We start from the raw sequence: 18609 nt of genomic DNA on the forward strand, positions 1-18609 counted from the left end.
GGCCTGCCTAAGAGGAAGCTGGATCAGTAGCTACTTGGGATGTGCGTTTGGTTTTGCAATTAGTTTTTGCCTCGGGCCAATGGCAAAAAGTTGCAATCGCTGCTTAGTCATACAAAAGCGAAAGCAACAGGGGGCGGGAAGTGGAAGGAAAAAGCTGAAAGGACCCGCCACACAGACACACACACGTAGACTCGCACGCAAGCCAAATTCTTTTTATTGTGGTCTATTGTCGAGTTATTGTTGCGACTTTGGCAACTGTAACAAAAGCGATTAAAACTACCATAAAACCTGAGCCCATTAATAGCGCAATAATATTATCAGCTTATGTCCGATGCCTCATGCAACCAAAGCGTTTCCCTCTCGTCGAACTAAACTTTGTCTCTTGTATTTTCATTAACATTTATTGGTTTTTTACTTAGACGTCAGGACATAATAACTTGGTCGAAATACACACACACGCACACAATCTGCAGGTCCTTCAGCCTCCACGGATGTGGGTGTGGCTGCCTGACTGGCGCACAATATTTCGCGGTCGTATCAGCGTCATCATAAAATAACGTTAATGACGGCAACAAGGTCGTAAAATCAAAATTTCTGCTATTTCAACGCTGAAACCGCTGCGGTTAGGAGTAGCTGAAGCTGGCAGCTTAGCAACATTGTTGATATGAGACCCGGCCAGAGATGAGATGATGGCAATGACGAAGAGGATGGCGGTTGGAGGCGATGGATAAGGAGACGGAGACGGAAACAGAGACCCAGACCAGGCCATGCCAGGCCAGACCAGACCAGACCAGAATCGAGACTTCTGCCCTTGCAAACCAGCAGGCGCCGAGATGATGGCCTGGTTACAAGCCGCACAATCAAACGCACACAGGCAGGAACACTCAGTCCGCAATGTATCTCAGCTGTAACATGTGGCGTATGCGTAATACCACGAGAATTTAATTACTTTAAAGGCGCGCCTCTAGCTGGGGCATTGGATCGGAAAACGCAAATAAAGCCATCAGACGTGCACAGATTTCTGAGATATTATCTCAGAAATAAGTGGTTTTGTAGGAACTGGTTTATTGGTTTGGACTCGACCTGCATGTGCCACTCCATGCAATTGCCTTAAGATTTTTCCCATTGAGACAGCTCCTCTAGCATTTGATTTAATGAAATATATTTGGGTACTTATATTTCAATATAAAAGAAAGACGGCTTTTCAGCGTAATGCAACTGATTAAATAATATACTTTTTTCCGCCAAGACAACTTTCCCTTCTGCAAAATTTCACCTAATGTGCTGTCCTGGCAACCAGTTGAAAGGGTCCATATATATTTCTATGTGCCAGAGGGACGTGCAGCTGTTTAAATATTCATTAGCCAGCCGGCACCGCAACTCTCCTGTGCGGCAGGTCAGGGTCGATTTGAGCGCCGCAAGTGAGAAATGATATTTGAAATTAATTTAAATCACCGAAAATGTGAGCAACCAATGAATTGGCCATTGCGAGGGTGCAGTGCTCTTGAGCTCTTGGGCGATTTTAGGCGGGGGTATCAATGGCAAATCGCTTTCAAGACCCTTTGCAGCCATTGTCTGAGCCCAGGTTTATAGCTCTTGGCCACGGTTTATGGACGAGGACGAGTGAGGGAGCATCGACGTTCAGATTTTATCGTGGCGGGCGTTAAAAGGTCGTAAATGGCTGCTGTCTGTGGCCTAAGTAAATCAGCATAAAACCTAACTAAATGAAGACAATCAAAGTGTGGCCACGCCCTAAATTGCATATACATGATATATACTATATATACATGTACATGTGGCTCTCATTTAGACATCGGGCTACTTGGATTGAGTCACAGCATCTGGCGAACTTGTTTGTAATGGTTTTTGTTGCTCCTCGGATCTGTGCACTCGAAATTATGCTGTGGCCAGGACTTTGCCTTTTGGCCTCATTCCTCTCAAAATATTTGCAGGCCAAGCAGGGAAGCAACAAAAAAAGATAGCCAGTAGTAGCCCAACAATATGGTAAACTATATAAAAATTTACCCCGGCCAAGGGACAAAAGGTCGGGATAGCGACATCATTATTGTCCCCATTGTCCTGGGCCTGGTCAAGTGGCTAGCAGTCGGGACGATGACGAGGACGATATAGCCATATAGCTATAAAGCTATGGCAGTGGCAGCAGAAGCAGCATCAGCAGCATCAAAAGCGAGCAAAAACAGCAACAAGGAAGATTTTACTGTCCTAATAAAAGACAAACAAAGGACTTTTTGGGGTGGCCTCCATGGAGCTCTTCGTATCGCAATTTTCATTATTTTATTTGCCTATAAACGGAGCCATATTTTCTGCAAGTGTATACGCCCCACACACACACTCACACAGATCCATTTGTTTATTTGCCTACACTAGACAATTTTAAGCAAAATAAGTAATTAAAAAAGTCATAAAGTGGTCGGCTGGTCGTTCTATCTCGGCAATAGCCCAAGCTCCATAAAAATCAATGCCGACAGACTGGGGCCAGGCAGCAGGATGTGGAAGAGTGGAGGGATTGGCACTCCGGCCCGGTCAATGGGTCAGTCGCGCCGAGGTCAATTCACTTGACTTTAAACGATAAACATACTCGGCAACAACAAGGCAAACAACTTGTAAGCAATTAAGGCAACGTATTGACTTCTCCTCCCTGCCCATTTTGCGTGTGCGAATGTGCAGGATGTGGCGGCTGTTGGCCAAAAGGAGCAAAGGAGCAGGGGCATGTTGGCCGAAAGGGGATGTTCGAACAGGCCGGCTGTCGCCAAGCGTCTGCCGTCGATATCCTTGTCGTCGACATGACGATATTTACTCCCTTACTCCGCGCACAGTTAACGACAGAAATAAAATAGTATTCAGCGATCAGCATACAATGCAATTCGATATCGATTCTGTTGGCAGTAAATGTCGGTTAACTTGATTAAAACAATTACGATTTATAAATGGTATTGAACTACGGATTTGATATTGTTTCTGCCAATGAAAGTACTACATGCTCATTAGTAATGCTGTCAATGACTAAAATTAACAACTTAATTTGGCTTTCAGGAAATAAAAAAAAGGATTAAACCACAAAAACTTTTTAACACGTTTCAACTGCATAGTGAAACTTGACATCCTATTTAGCTATCTCTCGATTTGAAGAGCATATCCGCTTCGGTTTCTATGATGCTTCAATTTACCCATTTAGATATTAACTGTCTAGCTAGAATTGCTGTATTATTGCCCCCCTTTTCAGTTGAATCCGCACTACGTTTTTATTTTGCATTTGTGGCCAGTTTTCGGGCGCCACTGGCCAATTAGGGACAAATTGTTTTGTCTTTTCTTTGTGCGGCGCATTTGTTTAAATGGATTTTTCTGCGTATTTTGATTTATTTAAAATATATTTTTGCATGTATTTCTATTGCATTGTATTCGTGTGTATGGGTGGGTATAAAAATAAATTTCGGTCAATGCGCTGCACAAAGTAAAGCGTTTTTATTTTGCATAAAAAGTGTTTATGCGCTGAAAATTGAGGTCGTCAGCGTTTTGGAGTACATGTGTCTGCGACTGTGAGTGTGATTGTGCATGTGTGTGAGTGTGTGCGCACTCGTGTGTGAGTGTGAGTGGCAAGTTTTGGCTCAGGGCTGAAGTGCCACCCACTTTCCACCACCCACTTTCACTACAAGAGCCTGCTAAATGTTTGGCGACATGCTGAATGCAGGCAAAAAATGAATTTCTCCGCCTGTTTGCCGCTGTTGCTGCTTTTACGGCTGGTATTGTTGCCGTGAAGTTGAGCTGTGTTAATGAAATGCGTTTGGGTTTTTTAGGCTGGCACAAAGCGCAACTTGCCGCTTGCAACAAGCAACGTGCAACTTGTGGAGGCCGAGCGAAAACTTTCGCGACTGCCTCTCGAAAAAAGGCCGCGATTCGCAACTGTAATTAAATGCAGAGCATAACTGCTCCGAGCAGCGGCAGCATTTATATACAAAGCACTAACACACAGACAGGAAAACACTTGGAAAAAAGAAGTTTACCGCTTTGAAAGTCTATGTGAAAGGTGAATGACCTCTGAAGATATGGTTCTTATTTATTATGTTACATATATGTTGTACCTTTATTTAAATTTTACTTAATTTATTAGAGTGACTTACTTTTTAGTCATTAATTAAAAACGTAACTGTGCAGTCCAATACTAGAAGTTTACTTTTAAAATCAAATTTCTTTCGTTTCTTCTTATTTTTTGTAGTGCACCGACTTTTGCGCATTTACAGTACTTTCTCTGCTTTTTGTTTTCCCCAGCATTTTGACCTAAAATTTTCGCAGCCACCGCACTAATGTCAAGTATGCTGCCGGCAGAGTTTTCATTTCGCATATGCGGCAATTATGCGCCCCTTTCCACGCTCCTGTCTGTGTGTGTGTGTGTGTGTGCGTGCTGTGTGTAAGAGTGTGGGTATGCGTGAGTGTGTCTGGGAGCAGTAACAATAATTGCGGGTAATCAAGTAATGCTCATTTGCAAGGCACAACAAAGTGTATCGTCGCGATAAAGACATCGTGCTGGCAGCGGGGTTGCGTCAAATGTGTCATGTTAATTCCAGGCGAACAGGCAGCCAAGTTAACCGCTGATTGAAGTGCGACGCCCCAGCGATAAGGCAATTTCCATTCAGGCGGGGTGTCGGCGGATTTTTCCTGGAAAAACTCGAGCTCGAGTGCGTACATATGCGTAAAAGGTGCGACTCTTGAGCACGTTACGTATACGCACAAATTGCGGCTTTATTGCGCTCAACTGTGAGCAAATAGAAAGCGGAAAAAACAAACGCACACCAAATCGAACAAAAACGTAGGCAAACAAGAGCCCAGTCATATGTGAAATGAAACAATTTCTGGCGCTAAAAAAATATTCTTAATTTATGTGTACATAGAAATACATTTCGATACTTTTTTCTGTCAATGCTAACCCAATGAAATTGTATAAAAAAAAACAAGGCATTATTTAGAAATTCGAAAGTTTGAACTTTAAGTTTCGATTGCGTGCGCAAGAGTACCAACAAGGGATTAAGGACATATAGCATAGACAAAAAATAAGAAAGTGCACTTTTCGTTTGGAATAAATTTATGTCCTTGTTTTGGCAATGACAAAAATATATTTCCCCAGAAACCATTTTAATTTATAGACGCAAAACACTATTTGCCACTGTCACACTGATACAATGAAAAACATCTTTGCTACCTGAGTTCAAATTTTAAAGGCATTTATTTTCCAGTATTTAAAGCTGGAGTTCGAGAACTAGAATGAGTGTTTAAGTGAACTGTCCCTTTCATAAAATATGTGGCATACCTGATTTGTGGATTTCCCAATTTATGAAGACTGTATTTCAGGATTTCAAAAGCCACTTAGTGCTGGAGAGCAAAAACAAATAGACCAAAAAGTTGTGTAAGACAGCGAGTTTGCACGCTTATCTTCCCCCGGCCATCAATATGCGCCAACTTTGGGAACCATCCTCCATATTCTGGCCTTTATTTTAATTTATTTGCCATTTCGGCACACACCCTCGTCGCCCAGATAAACACGGAGCATACAGAGAGCAGCGAGGCATCAACGCTTGGCTTTTTGCAAAAGGCTAAGGGAGTTGGCTTTTTATAAAAAATAACAAACTTTTTCTTTTGGTTTGTGCAAAGGGCTAAGAACAGAGGAAGCAACAACAGTTTAGCCGGCGTGTGTGAGCAAAGCAGGCTGTCAAAAAGTTACTTATTTTCTTTTAAAAACTTGTACGAGTCCTTCTGCGCTGCGCTCTCTGCTCCGCTCAATGTCCTGATTGCTCCGCCCTGTGCGATGTTTACACAGCTTTTGCTTTTGATAAGGTTAATCAAAAGTTTTTTAATCCATTCTGCATACAGGCAAACATAGACCGGCATACACATGCCGACACATACACACAAGCGCGAGCGCGAGGGATCATCAGTATCTGATTCGTGTGTCCTCATTATACATTAGTCCCCGCGAAAAAGTGCAGAGGAGCAAAAGGCAAGGCTACTTTGAGCCCGCGGCTCATTCGAACTTTCTGGCGCTGCAAAGTGAATTTCATGAATGCCAAATTATATGTATTTGTTTTCTTCAACTTGGAACAGGAACAGCCCGCACTAACCAAGCGCGGAGTGCTGAAAACTCCGAGATGGCTGGCTGTTTAAAAATCGCATAATTTATGTGCCAAAGTTCAGCGAAATCACTTTGGACAGCAGCAGCGTCGACTCCGATGGCAAAAACTTTGCAATTAAGCTCCGAGAGACATTTGGCAAACGGCAAAGTGAATCGAACCGCCTTTCCACTGCCCTCCCATCAAATGTGCCACCTCACAAGCCATTCAACCTGTTCAGGTTGCAGTCCCTGCCAGGCAGCTGCAACTTTTGCGATAACTTTAAATCATCTAATTATGAGTAGCAGGCATTGGACAAGCCTCTTTGCTCCGCAAACAGCAAAAGCAATAGCATAAACGGGAGGTGGAGTTGTGTTAGGGGAACTGCCAGTGGCAGCATTTAATTTCCGCTGTCTCAGCTCAGCCTGCTCACCTCCGGAGTCCTTCGAAGTCCTGCGGACCCCTCGATGGAAGCCGGTTCCCACCTACCGACCCACCGACCGACCGGCATAACTGACACTTTACTTCATTTCTGCTGACTGGAATTAATGGCTTTTGTTGGCATAGTTTTAACGCTTGAAGTTCGACTGCCGTGCTGTGTGTATAAAATTTATGTTCGAATTTATTGCAAAGTTTATTAGACAATTCCTTTATTTTTGCAAAGTAATTTTCGCCAAAGAAACCGATGGGAAAATTTTTGTGAAATTTATGAGCTTCATAAATGACCAGGGATCGCAGGAGGGCACGGGAGCACGGGGGCACATAAGCACCAGTCCGGTCCAGTTGTGTGCTAGTGCTAGTGCGAGTGGGCCCACGCGGCGTATGAGCAACGTGCCAATTGCCATGATTTCTGTATAACAAACGGCCGGAGGAGGAATGGAATGGCACGGAGTTAAAGGACCTGACAGAGTAAGGTCGGTAACAGCTCTTCACATTACGAAATGATGTCGGCTGAATGCAAAAATGCCATAAATATGAATGAGCTGCCGTGCAGAAAGAGGAATCCTTACCGCATCCTCATCCTCATCGTGGCGCACACTGTGCGATGCCATTGCTCAACTGATGTACTTTATTTGTTACAACATATTTAACTGTAGTTTTTCGCCCACCATCTCCAGCACCGTCCCCGTGAAAACCCCCATCATCTGCGGGCAGGCTTTTAGTTTCAGTTTTCTGCTTGTGATTTATGGCGGCGCAGGCAAAACATTTCAAAAGCCAGTCGTCGAGTCGAGAAAACTGTGTCAGGGAGCAGAGAGCACCGAGTGTGTGTGCTTGGTGGCCAGGTTGGTTGGGCGGAAGGGCCAGAACTTTTCCTCATAACTTGCTGTCCATCCGCCTGCCACTTGTTGTGTGTGTCTCATCAAAAATGTATTAACGAGCTTGCATAGCAGAAGATTTTTATCTGCCGGCGTTGATTTCATTTTGAGCTTAGTCCGAGCATCCATCTCGCCCATTTGGCTTAGATTTGTATCGCTGGCGTTTTCAACACGTGCATGCAAAGTTATTTGTGGCAGCTGCGACTCGAGGCGCCGCCTTTCCTCATTCGTTTCCAGTTTCCTTTTCACTTCTTTTGCCTTCCGGCGAAACTTTTAATGGCACATTATTTCGTGCTATAAATTATGAGTGAGGCAGCGCCGCGTATTAACCGCCAGCAGATAAAAACTGTTAACATTTAACAAAGTCAAGTGGCGCCAATGACAAAGCCCTTTGACATTTACGCTGATGAACCAAATGGAAGGATGCTGGACCCAAAAAGGTGCACTTTCGAGACTCGTCGCCCTTTCATTTGGCGACTAAGCAAGCGGAAGCTGCCGGGGAAAAAGGGAAAAGTTTCATTTCCAGGCGTGACGCGATCTTGGCAAAAAGTTTACCAGTAACACACACATATATATATATAGTAAGAGCAAAAGGCACAGACAACAGGAAAAACAAGGCCAAAACACAGAAATAGTGAGCACAAGTTTCAAATGCCACTTTATCTTGCGGCTATGCTATGCCTAGAAGTGAGCTATACATTATTTTCCTCCAGTGGCTATGTGTGTGCGTGTATGTCTGTCTGTGTGGCTGAGTTTCGGACGATATTTATGTGGGTGATGCGGATTTTTGAGCAAAATAAGCATCTACCCAACGAAAAAGTTATGAGTTTCGTGTCATAAAATGCCACCGAAACGGCGGATGCGATTCCACCTGCATGGCCATTGCTTAAACGAGTGTTTGTGTGGGCGGTAGATGTTTATGCACAAGCTCATTTCACGCTTCCGCTTCCGTTTTCTATTATGTAAGACAGCAGCGGCGGCAGCCGTGGCGGAGAAAAAACAAAATCATAAATTTGTAATAAAATAAATATTCCTTTATCCCACTATATAGTCCTCGCCCCAGCCCCAACAGCACGAAACATAACTTCAGCTTAAGCCAAAGAAAAAACCCAGGGGACGAAGCTAAAAGCGAGGCGAACAATGTTTTTTGGCAACTTTGTAACTTTCTCTTTGGCGCAAAAAATTAGCTGGAATTGAATTAAAAGCGTGGGCTAATGAAAGCGTATATTTTTGGCTTGCTAATCAAATTAAATGCAGTCAGTGCCTGATGAGCAAGCTGGGGACCAAAGGCAAATGAAAAAGGATGCGAGGATGTCACGCAGGCCAGCATTAACCCCAAAAGGACTGGGGTGGTTGGCTTCAATCTCGGCATAAGGCTGCAGGGCTGGGTTGTCATGATGCCACGCATCGTGTCGCCTACAATGTGGCAACATAAAACTATTACCGCGACGACATGAACACAACTCCTAATTACCCAGGGATTTGCATTTGTCTTGCGACGTGCACAAAAACACACACACACAAGCACATGGGGACTGAGAGAGAAATATATGGAGAACGAGGAAATACTGTATGTGAATTTGTGGCATGTTGGGGGCGTGGGTGTCATAAACGAATCTTATCTGCCGCGCCTTTTTCTGGGCTGCCACGCCCACAGCCCGGCACTCGCCTGTCTCCGACATGCAATCCCTATCATTCGCAATCTCTGGCTTTCTCTTTTTTCTCCGCTTTAATTTAACGGCTTGTAGCGGAAACGCAGCCGCCATTTTCTTTTCACTTCATTGCCATCGTTGGTGCTTTCGTCACTTCCCTTCTGCCCCTTTCCATAAAGGAAAGCTGCTCCACCCATACTGTTGCAACCCCTTGTCAAGGCCCAGTCACTACTTAGCCCAAAAGTCATTAGCTTGTCTCGTTTATCTTTTAATGAGTGTAAAATAAAAAAAAAAAACGACATGGAAGCGGCTGCTTAAGAGCTAACCAAAAATTCCGGGACAGAGGCAAATTATCGGGCTGTTAGGACTGCTCCCCCTCGACTTTCCACTTTATCTCTATCCAGAGTCAGGGGCCAAGTAGCTGGGTAATCTAAAGAGGCCTACTAATAGGCAAATGCTCGTCATTAACCCAATATCCGGAACAATGTTGCTATACATGAGCATGGAAAAATATATGAAGGGGAACGGTTTTAAGGATGTTGGCTATGAGCCTGAAACATTATTGAAATCTTTATGTCTTTAACACTATGAAAAATGTAAATAGAAAAGCCTTAAGCCTTAGATAATACCAATCACAGAGAAATAAAGGAAGGAGGTCAAACGAAATCCAATTGAAGGATATGCATGTTGTGGAATACAAAAACCCAAATTTTTCAGCAAACACCGAGCAAAACCTATCAGTCTTCGTGACAACATAATCCGATCGAATAGTTTAAGACAAGAAAATTAGATTTTATTCTCCCACCATGCAGTCTTTGCATTTTTCGCTCTACTGCACTGGCCATAGTTTACTTAGTTTTGCGCTGGATTATGTACAAGAAAATCTTTTTCCTTTACCGCCGGGAATGCTGAACTCCATGTTACTTAAAGATTATGGTCCGTTCTTCTGTTTCCATCCAACTTCCGTCATTTGTGTGGGCGCTCTTTAATGTTTTTCCCTAGATCCCGCTAGTTTACTATCGCCGCCTTGGACTGGAGTTGCTGTTGCTGCTCCTAATCTCCAGTTTCTACTTAGCATTAAGCTTGCCTTTAACCAACACTTGCACACAAATCAAGTATACGCACTGGGGTCCGGCGACTGGCCAGCAATGTTTTATCATAGTCACTCCCCGGTGGAAGGAGCCATTTCCCAGACCGCCTCTTCCTGTTTATTCTTAAGCTGCCACTTAATCCAGCCACTTCATCCGCTCCACACCCATGCCCAACCATTCCCACTCCCGTGGATAAACAGCCACGCCCCTTTTCGGGGATTCGAACGCCAAGAGCGTGTGTTTGCGTGCTCACCGGGCGGCGGATTGCCGGGATACTACGGCAAATGGTTACGGATTTTTTTGTTGCTCCGGGTTTCCTTTTTTGTCGCTCTGCCGTTTGGCCCTTAATTAAATATTAAACGCGCCTAATTGCGCATTTCATAACTCAGGCAACGGCAGGTAATTAATTATTTACGTTTAACTAAATTGAGCAGCACCAGCCACGACGGTTCACGCACAAACTTTCGGCGCCCCAGGCCTCCAAAAAACAAATATGCTCAAAATAACAGGGGAAAAAATGGGTGCCTTGTATGGATTTAACCCAAGCTTGGTAAATTAACATGTCTACGGCAGGCAAAATCGGCAGCAGAATCGTTAGCGCCTTTAAGAATTAGACCCACAAACAGTTGACTTCACATGCGTGACTTTGATGTTGAAACCGAAAGCTCGGCGATCCCGCGGGGCATTTAATTATGCAAAACTCCGTCTGGAGGAAGCTAGAATAGTGCTGCTCGTGCATAAAATGAGCCACTGGCATGATTAGCTCTGTCATCCCCGAAAACCCAAAAAACAATCCGAGGCATCGAAATTAAAACCGAGAAATCACAGAGCTGCCGTCCATTGTTCGGCCACAATTTGCACAACTTTTGGCAGCCAGTGGTTAGGAAACTTTTACATAGAGTATACACACAGAAGATGGGGCTGCTGCGATGCCATGGATGGAACTTGCTCCACAAACTATTTTCATAAATAGTCGGCGACCAGCGCCAAATGCAAACAGAGTCCGTCGTCCCGGCGTCTGGTCTCCGTCCGTCCGCCCATCCGTCTGGCCGCCCATGCCACGCCCTTTTGAGGACAGCCGCCCTCGAAATCACATCGCCGCCTTCTGGCCAAACTCCTGACAGCCACCGGACAGGCGGCGTGAATCCTTTAAGTTTCTTTTGTTCGGAATGTACTAATGCCGGTTTTTCACTGTGTGATTTATCGGTTTCGGGGTTCACAGTTCGAGTTTCAAATGCATTTTCTATGTTGCCCGTCTCTGGGTTGGGTCTGGAGCCCTCTGTCAGGGCCTAGGACTCCCAGCTACAACAAACTTCAAATGGCTTTCGGTTACCTCTCATTTGGGTGCGGGGCACTTGGTTCTCTGCGTGGGTGGCCAAACTATTTGGCCTTAAAATTGTCAACTCGTCTCAACGAGTGGCTGTTGGGTGCAATAATAACTAAATGATAAAGTTTTCGTGTGAGAATGGGCGGAAACAAATTGGACACAACTCGAATTTCAGCAACTCAAATATATTCTATAGCATCAGCTTAAGTGAATGGCAATAGCTTTTAACGGCTAAGAGTTTAACTTCGGGCCTGGCGCATTTATATTATATTGGAAAATAAATTAAAGTCAAGAGATTAAATGATAAACATATACGCCTAGAGCCTATAGCAAGTTTGTCTGAATAACAGCTCTATTTGTGAAATATGCAATAATTCAAATTGCTTAATGCGTAATGCTCATAAAGAGGTTAATCGAAACCGTTTGGGTAAACAAAGTCTGAGTATTCAAATAATGCAATGAAATTAATTAGATGTTTAAATAACTGTTTAACTTAGATTTGATTATTTTTAAGAATGCCCATGGAACGCTAAGCGAAACAATGTATTGTATAAGAACTTTTTAGAGTTGAAAGAATTATCAATACTCTATACCACAATATCTGTTTGATATCTATAACCTAGTGCCACATGCTAATTAAGAGGCTATTCGAAACCAGTTAGGCGATTAAATTGCACATTCACCGGGCAGATCTAATCAGATTTCGGTTGCCACCTCACGCCTGAGTGGATGAGCCTACAATCGCACACGGCGTCAAAGAGACGTGCAGTGGCTAATTAGGGCTCGGGACCTCAGGATGCCCCAGTCAGAGTGACAACCGCAATCGGCGTTTTGATTAAATGTTGACCCGAAACAACGGACTCTCACGACCACGTCTTCGGCGGCCGGCTATCGCTGCTGCCTGCAAATAATTACGGCTAAATTCATTAGTGAGTCATGCATAATTAAGGGAAACAGGGGGAGGAGGACGGGAGGCAGGAGGCGTGTCACCTCAAAACTGGGCAATAGCAAGTCTTTGAGTGGAAGATGCATAAGTGGCGGAGGAAGTAGGAAGACCGTTTGATCAGGCTTGGCATAAAAAAGGGGAAAGAAATCAATGTCCTTGCAGGAAGTGCCTTGGCAATTTGCAATCCTTTGTGCCATTACACAAAGCTTCCGCCGCCTGTATCCTGGCAAATGGTCGTGCTCCTGGCTCCTTCGATCCTAGTTGGGTTTCAGCCTGCAGCCAAACGCTGCTGCAATCAAAGCGTGGCCCTAGTGTTCCTAACCAGCAGGAGAAGCAGCAGCATTAATCCTTCATTGGCAATCAGGAACCTGTGATGAACTCGCCCTGCCTCACCGAAAAACGGAAGTTGTAAAAACGCCAACGCCGCACAAAAGCAAACATTGAAGGGTATTTTTGGGGGCCAATGGCTGGCGGCTTCCTTTTTGAAGCGAGCCAAAGAAGATGGGGGCTAACCAGTGGCACGGAACCGATTATAGTATTCCGTATTTGGAATCTGGATTCAGATCCGACCCCGTCGGGCATTCGTCAAACGACGCATCTAGCGGGGCAATTGTTTCGCCAAGTTTCTTTCTCGCTTTCGCTTTGTTCATTATGTACTTTCTGCTGCTTTCAGTTCTTTTATTTTGGTTTCGTCTCGTTTCGATTCGTTTGTCCTTGGTCCTTGGAGCAGAGCGAAGGGCCTTCTTTCCGGCGAGGAGGATGTGGCATAAACACTGATTGATTGATTAGAGGCTGGAGCTCCAAGAGAGGCCGGGGGAGCAGCAGCAGCAACAGCAGCACAAGTGCTCTAGTCGCCTCGCACGGGCACTAAACCTAATGAGAAGCCCTCGAGCAAGTGTCGCATCAATCAAGGACGCATTTAATGCGTTATAAGTGTGTGCGTATGATAGCAACGATTTCTCTTGATTTGCGATTATTGTTTAGGTGTATATGCTCCGTCTGACAGCGGGCGATTAGCAAAGTGGATCAGCGAAATGAATGAGTTTCAGGGCCGGCACAGCTGACTGAATCCTTTAAGTTCTTCGGGCCTTAAAGCCGTTCCACTTTCCCTGTTTCCCATTTTTCTCCCTACAACAATGCCAATTTTCGGTAGCTCAAGTGTCGGCGATTGGCATCATAGCTCCAAATCGATGCTAACTGGACAGACAACTGGGCTTACCTGATGCTGGCTCAGCATTCTGGCCTGTCATGCCTTCCGCATTAGAAACCGGTCAGCAACTGCTCTCCAATAACTACTTATTGGCTACACTTAAAAATGTTAGAAAACCACCAAAAAAAATACAAGAGGGCAGTCAACGTAAATAAATACGTCTACGTTAAGAAAATATGTAACACTGAGAAATATATGATATAAGATACTCATTTTCTCATTTTTCATTTTCATAAAAACATACTTTTAATTTGAGTGCAGCTGTTGTTAGCCATACAACAATCGATTGCGTTTTGCGAACTATTTCAGGTCATTCCAGAAAATCATCTAAATTGGCTCGGCCACTGCTTTTGATTGGTTTGCTGACGTGTCCACCCCTCCGATTTGATTCGATTTCAACTCCATCGATATTCCCGCGTACAGATACTTTTGCCCCCGTCCATCGTTTTTCGATTTTGCCAGCCCCCTGGCAAAGTGCTCATTATCAGCTGAAATGTTGTCAATTACGGATTTTCGTTTGCTTTGTTTTGATTTGACTTTCAATTGAATTTCTTCTCGGAATTTGAATATCCGGCATTGCCCTTTGTCCTTGGCTCCCCAAGAATTCAAATCCGCCCGGAACCCCCTCCCCCTCAACCAACCACCGACTTTCCCATTAGGTTAAGCGTCCTTTTCAGAGCTGACTGCTTATGATGAGCTGGGCTCTTATTGGCAAACTGCAAACTTTGTACATAAAAAATTAATTTGATTATTTCTCCCAAGCGCTTAGATTTGCGTTAATGACGCCATAATCAACTGTTTTATAGCACTTTAAAAAAGTTAATCCGACACATATACATGCACTGCGCTAGACATTTTATTTAGCTGAAGCTGTAACTTTTTTAATTACACACGTTTTCATGTCTGGCAAGAAATTTTGATGCCTCTAGAAAAGCGCCGAATAATATTTTTTGTTAATTTACTCTGTTTATTATTATGATCTACGGAGCTCGGTTGGCTTTTCACGGCACGCACACATACATTAAATTAAATATTTCAATCTTATTTAACTCTTCGTAGCACAAAAGGATTTGGGTTGGGCCAGAAATTTACTATGCGGAGAAATTTCAATTAAAATCATAATGAAATATTTGGAAATTCGTTTTTATCAAATTTGAGCCGGACTACAAATTTTGTGAATTCCTAATGCCAGAGAACACAAAGACAATGGCTGGTAATACAAAAGGGGCTGAGGAACATCAGAGGATATCAGGCCCACAACCAGGCAACCGCAAAATAATTTCCCTTAGTGCCCCGAAAACAGAAAGGCTATTAGTCAGAGAAGGCCTGCTGCTCCGGGCCAGGCCATTCAAACAATAACACCGAAACATTAAAGTTCAAAATGATGACCCGAACATAATCGACTTGCCTACAATAATATTTAAATTTAATTTAAATGCTCACATGAGGGCATTTAACGGAGTCGATCCAGAAAACCAACCCGCAAGCAAACAAATCGATGAGGATGTGTCTCAATCTGCCGGACAATTTGCAAAACGATATGCTCGAAATGGTCGAAAGGAAAGGTCGTTGGGCATGCAAAATGCAAAGGCAACACTTCGTCCTTCGTCCTTGGTCCGAGGTCCTTCATCCAGTGGGTGGCTGTGTAGGTTAATGCGATTGTTGTTTTTGAGGCAGAGGGACTACGACGACGATAACTTTGAGTCGCCTGCTTAAGAGCACAAAATGATTGGAGAGCAGAGGTCCCCCGTCCAGGCTAATGGCATTTTATTGCTCCAACTCTGGGGTTTGTCTTTAGTTCTGGTTTTCTCTGTTTATTTCGAGGGATTGCCATTCAAAATTGGAAGCAAAACGCTCTGCGCACTCGACCTTAAGACGATGCAGTAAATGACATATAAGCCCCGACCCCGGCTTATGTGCTTAGGGCGCCTTGAGTTAATGCGTTGATATGATGATATCATTATCAAAATATCCTGGTCCGTACCGCAGTATCTCCGCTTCTGTATCTGTATCTGTATGTGCAGTGTATGCTTGCGGGCCATTTGTAACTTTTGACCATTAGCTTCTGTTTTTGCGGCCAAATGGAAGCCAAACAATTGGTCTTGCTGATTTTGCGGTCTAATTGATACACGACGCAGACGTCTTGTCCTGTCAGCCAAGTTACAAATGCAACCAGCAACTGACAATTGTTTTCAATGTTTTGGTCACTAGTATCCACCCTGTTCTCGAGATCCCCCCTCTCCAGAACTGTCCACTGTTCACATATCCAATCTATTTCAGTTGTCACAGACGCACCGCCTCAGTCTCCTGTATGCCAAATAAAGCCCCCAGCTGTCAATCAGTGGGTGTTCTGATGCATCTGTCTGCTCTGGTCTGGTCTCGTCTGGGCGAACGCTGCGTATGCTTAATGCCATTTGGCTCACACGCACACCCACTCGCACAGAGAATCGCCTGTTGTGTGCTGTTTAGTTAAAGGTTTTTGTCTTGTTGCAAACTTTTTAAGCACGTCGAGCTGTTGAAACTTACGGACGCGTGTCATTGAAAGCCTTAGAAAGTTGTCAAACGGCAGAAGGGGGACACATATAGGACATAGAATGTACTCCGTGGTGCAAAGTGCAGAGATATAGACAGAAACAAAGCGCACTGAGAGAGCGGATAAATAGACTGAAGATGGGGCTAGATGGAAGAGCAACATTTCAATTTGCTGCTACTGCTGAAACTTTGACAAGTAGCCAGCCAGTTATCAATAAGCCTGAAAGCATCATCTCAAATATGATTATATGGTGCTTCAAACTTTTTCTCATGCACTGCAACTCTTTTTACAGCAGCAACAGGAGCAGCAGCAGATATTGCGACTGTAGCGGCAACAAACAGACATGGCCAGCCAAAGGATACGGAGCCGGCCAGAAGAAGGACGAAAAGGACGAAGAATGAGCAGCGCCTGCCGACCGGGAGCCTTGCATACGGCATTCAATATGCTGGCGTTGAGCTGGATTATAATCTCAGAGTTATTGCTCAGTGGTAAGTGTTCAAAAGACCCACATATAAATGGCATATTGCAGGGCTTCCCCATCCTCATCCCCATCCGTTTCCGAATACGAATCCCCCACCACTTCAGGCAGTCTGTCATGTTAAACAAGCTGAATTTATTATGCCAACTGCGTGTTGCGGGGCGTGGTTAAAATTGATTATTTAATCTACCAAATAACTGTTTATACACATATATTATGGACTGAACCACCCATTCATCCACCCATTGACCAGGAGAAAAACCAACTCTTCCGCCGAACGGCGGTGAAGTAGTCAATTTATTAAATGGCCCGGGAATGGGCGAGCATTGGCCTTTGATTAATATTGGTTTGTTCAATTAAAGTTGCCATAATTTGGCCAACCACATGCCTGTCACTCCACTTGTTTCCGTCGCCATCCCGCCGATCCCACAAATCGATGAAAACTTTTCGAATGGCATGTGTATGAACCGTTGCGAGGACAGGTCATTTATTGAGTACACTACCCTTCGAGACCGAAACTACATATTTATCATGGGTTTTTATGAGCCAGGATAAGAAGGCCATGAATATTAAAATATTTTAATATATTTCCATTTGCTCTGAGCCGGCACTTAATCAAGTGCTCGGTTTGATTAACAAATTGTGTTGCCCGCCATCTCGAAATATTCATTTAGGTCCGAACTTTTACTCATTTAGTTGAATTTATCTTTATTCATTTGGTACCTTTACAATAATTAAAGGTTTAGATGTGAATTAAATATATAAGTGTGTAAAAATTACACCCAGAAATTAATTTAATGCACCGCACCTTTTAATTGAATAATGTTCCAAGTAAAATCAATAAGATCTTTCCACATGCAGATATTTGCGATACCTGAAGTGATCACAGTTTCGTACAAATATATAAAAATTCATTTCTTTTAATGGCTTGGATGTGCGGGAAATTCTTTTAAAGCCATATCTTTAAATGTGTACGAATTCATCAAAGGCAATTAAAGGAGCATTTAAACATATTAAAACCCATATTATTTAACTTTAATTGCATATCTCAATGGCAAATACAACACTTTCTGCTCTTCACGTAAATTAATTTAACGCTTTGTGCTTATGGAATAATCATATTGGCACATCTCTTTACTGGAATTTATTTCAAATTCCAATTGATTCGAATGAGCCATGTTTAATGTTGATAATTGCGGCAACTCGCGTTGAATTGCGCTATTCAGACGGTTCAAATGGAAATGGCAAATCGAAATCGAAACGAAATGGAATAAAATAAATAAATTGCATTTAATGCAAGTTAAATTTGGTTCGGACCCTCGACTTTGTCATAAATTAACATGGAAGTGGAGTTGCCAGTAGTTCAGGTCTGATACCTTTCCTTTGCCGCCTGGTTGGGTAATTGGGTTTTATTTTTCGGTATTTCTGTTCTTTTTTTTTTGTATGCCCACTGTAGACCGCTTCTCCGTTTCCCGTTGGCCCCGCATAATCGAATTCGTACGGTTGCGTATACGACATGTGGGACAAGTCATTCGGGAGATACTACGGTTAAACGACTTTTGGGACTGTCTTTAATATTAATGCCACCGCACTCTTTCAGCTCACTGCCTGAAGGACCTGAAGATATTTGTACCGGAGGCCGTATTAATGGGAAATGCAGCGACATTGTCTTGTCAATACGATTTGGAGCAGGTAAGCGACACTTCCTCCAGGTAAAGTCGTAAGTCGGCATGCGCGGGGAAACAGCAGCCAAGTCAACAATACGGAGGATATTGTCGTCGGCGGCATGCTTAATTATTATAATTACTTGCACTTTGTCTTGCCGTCGACGCCGTCGCTCCAGCAGTCTTCTGCCTCCTGCCGCCCGTCGCCTATTGTCCTGGCTGCTCCTTCCGCTCGGCTCCTTCGGCTGGCACAGCTCCTCCACTATTCACCAC

The 18609-nt window shown here is 43.8% G+C and overlaps 1 protein-coding gene and 1 long non-coding RNA gene across 3 annotated transcripts in view; one reads left to right on the forward strand and one right to left on the reverse strand.

Annotated features, from left to right (window-relative positions):
• The window catches only part of LOC117142668, a 126151-nt gene that overhangs the window by 81431 nt on the left and 26111 nt on the right, over positions 1-18609 (reverse strand). The gene's annotated exons all lie outside the window — the stretch shown is intronic.
• LOC117142666 overlaps positions 1-18609 on the forward strand; it is a 56733-nt gene that overhangs the window by 27481 nt on the left and 10643 nt on the right. Inside the window, exons 3-4 of one of the 2 annotated variants that reach the window (XM_033306798.1) lie at positions 16487-16682; positions 18273-18364. In XM_033306798.1, the coding sequence (XP_033162689.1) occupies positions 16538-16682; positions 18273-18364 (237 nt within the window). In that variant the 5' untranslated portion in view covers positions 16487-16537. The remainder of the gene's footprint in view (positions 1-16486; positions 16683-18272; positions 18365-18609) is intronic. The other variant, XM_033306799.1, reaches the window with a different exon arrangement.

This window comes from Drosophila mauritiana, chromosome 3R (assembly GCF_004382145.1).
Source record: "Drosophila mauritiana strain mau12 chromosome 3R, ASM438214v1, whole genome shotgun sequence".
Taxonomy (NCBI): domain Eukaryota; kingdom Metazoa; phylum Arthropoda; class Insecta; order Diptera; family Drosophilidae; genus Drosophila; species Drosophila mauritiana.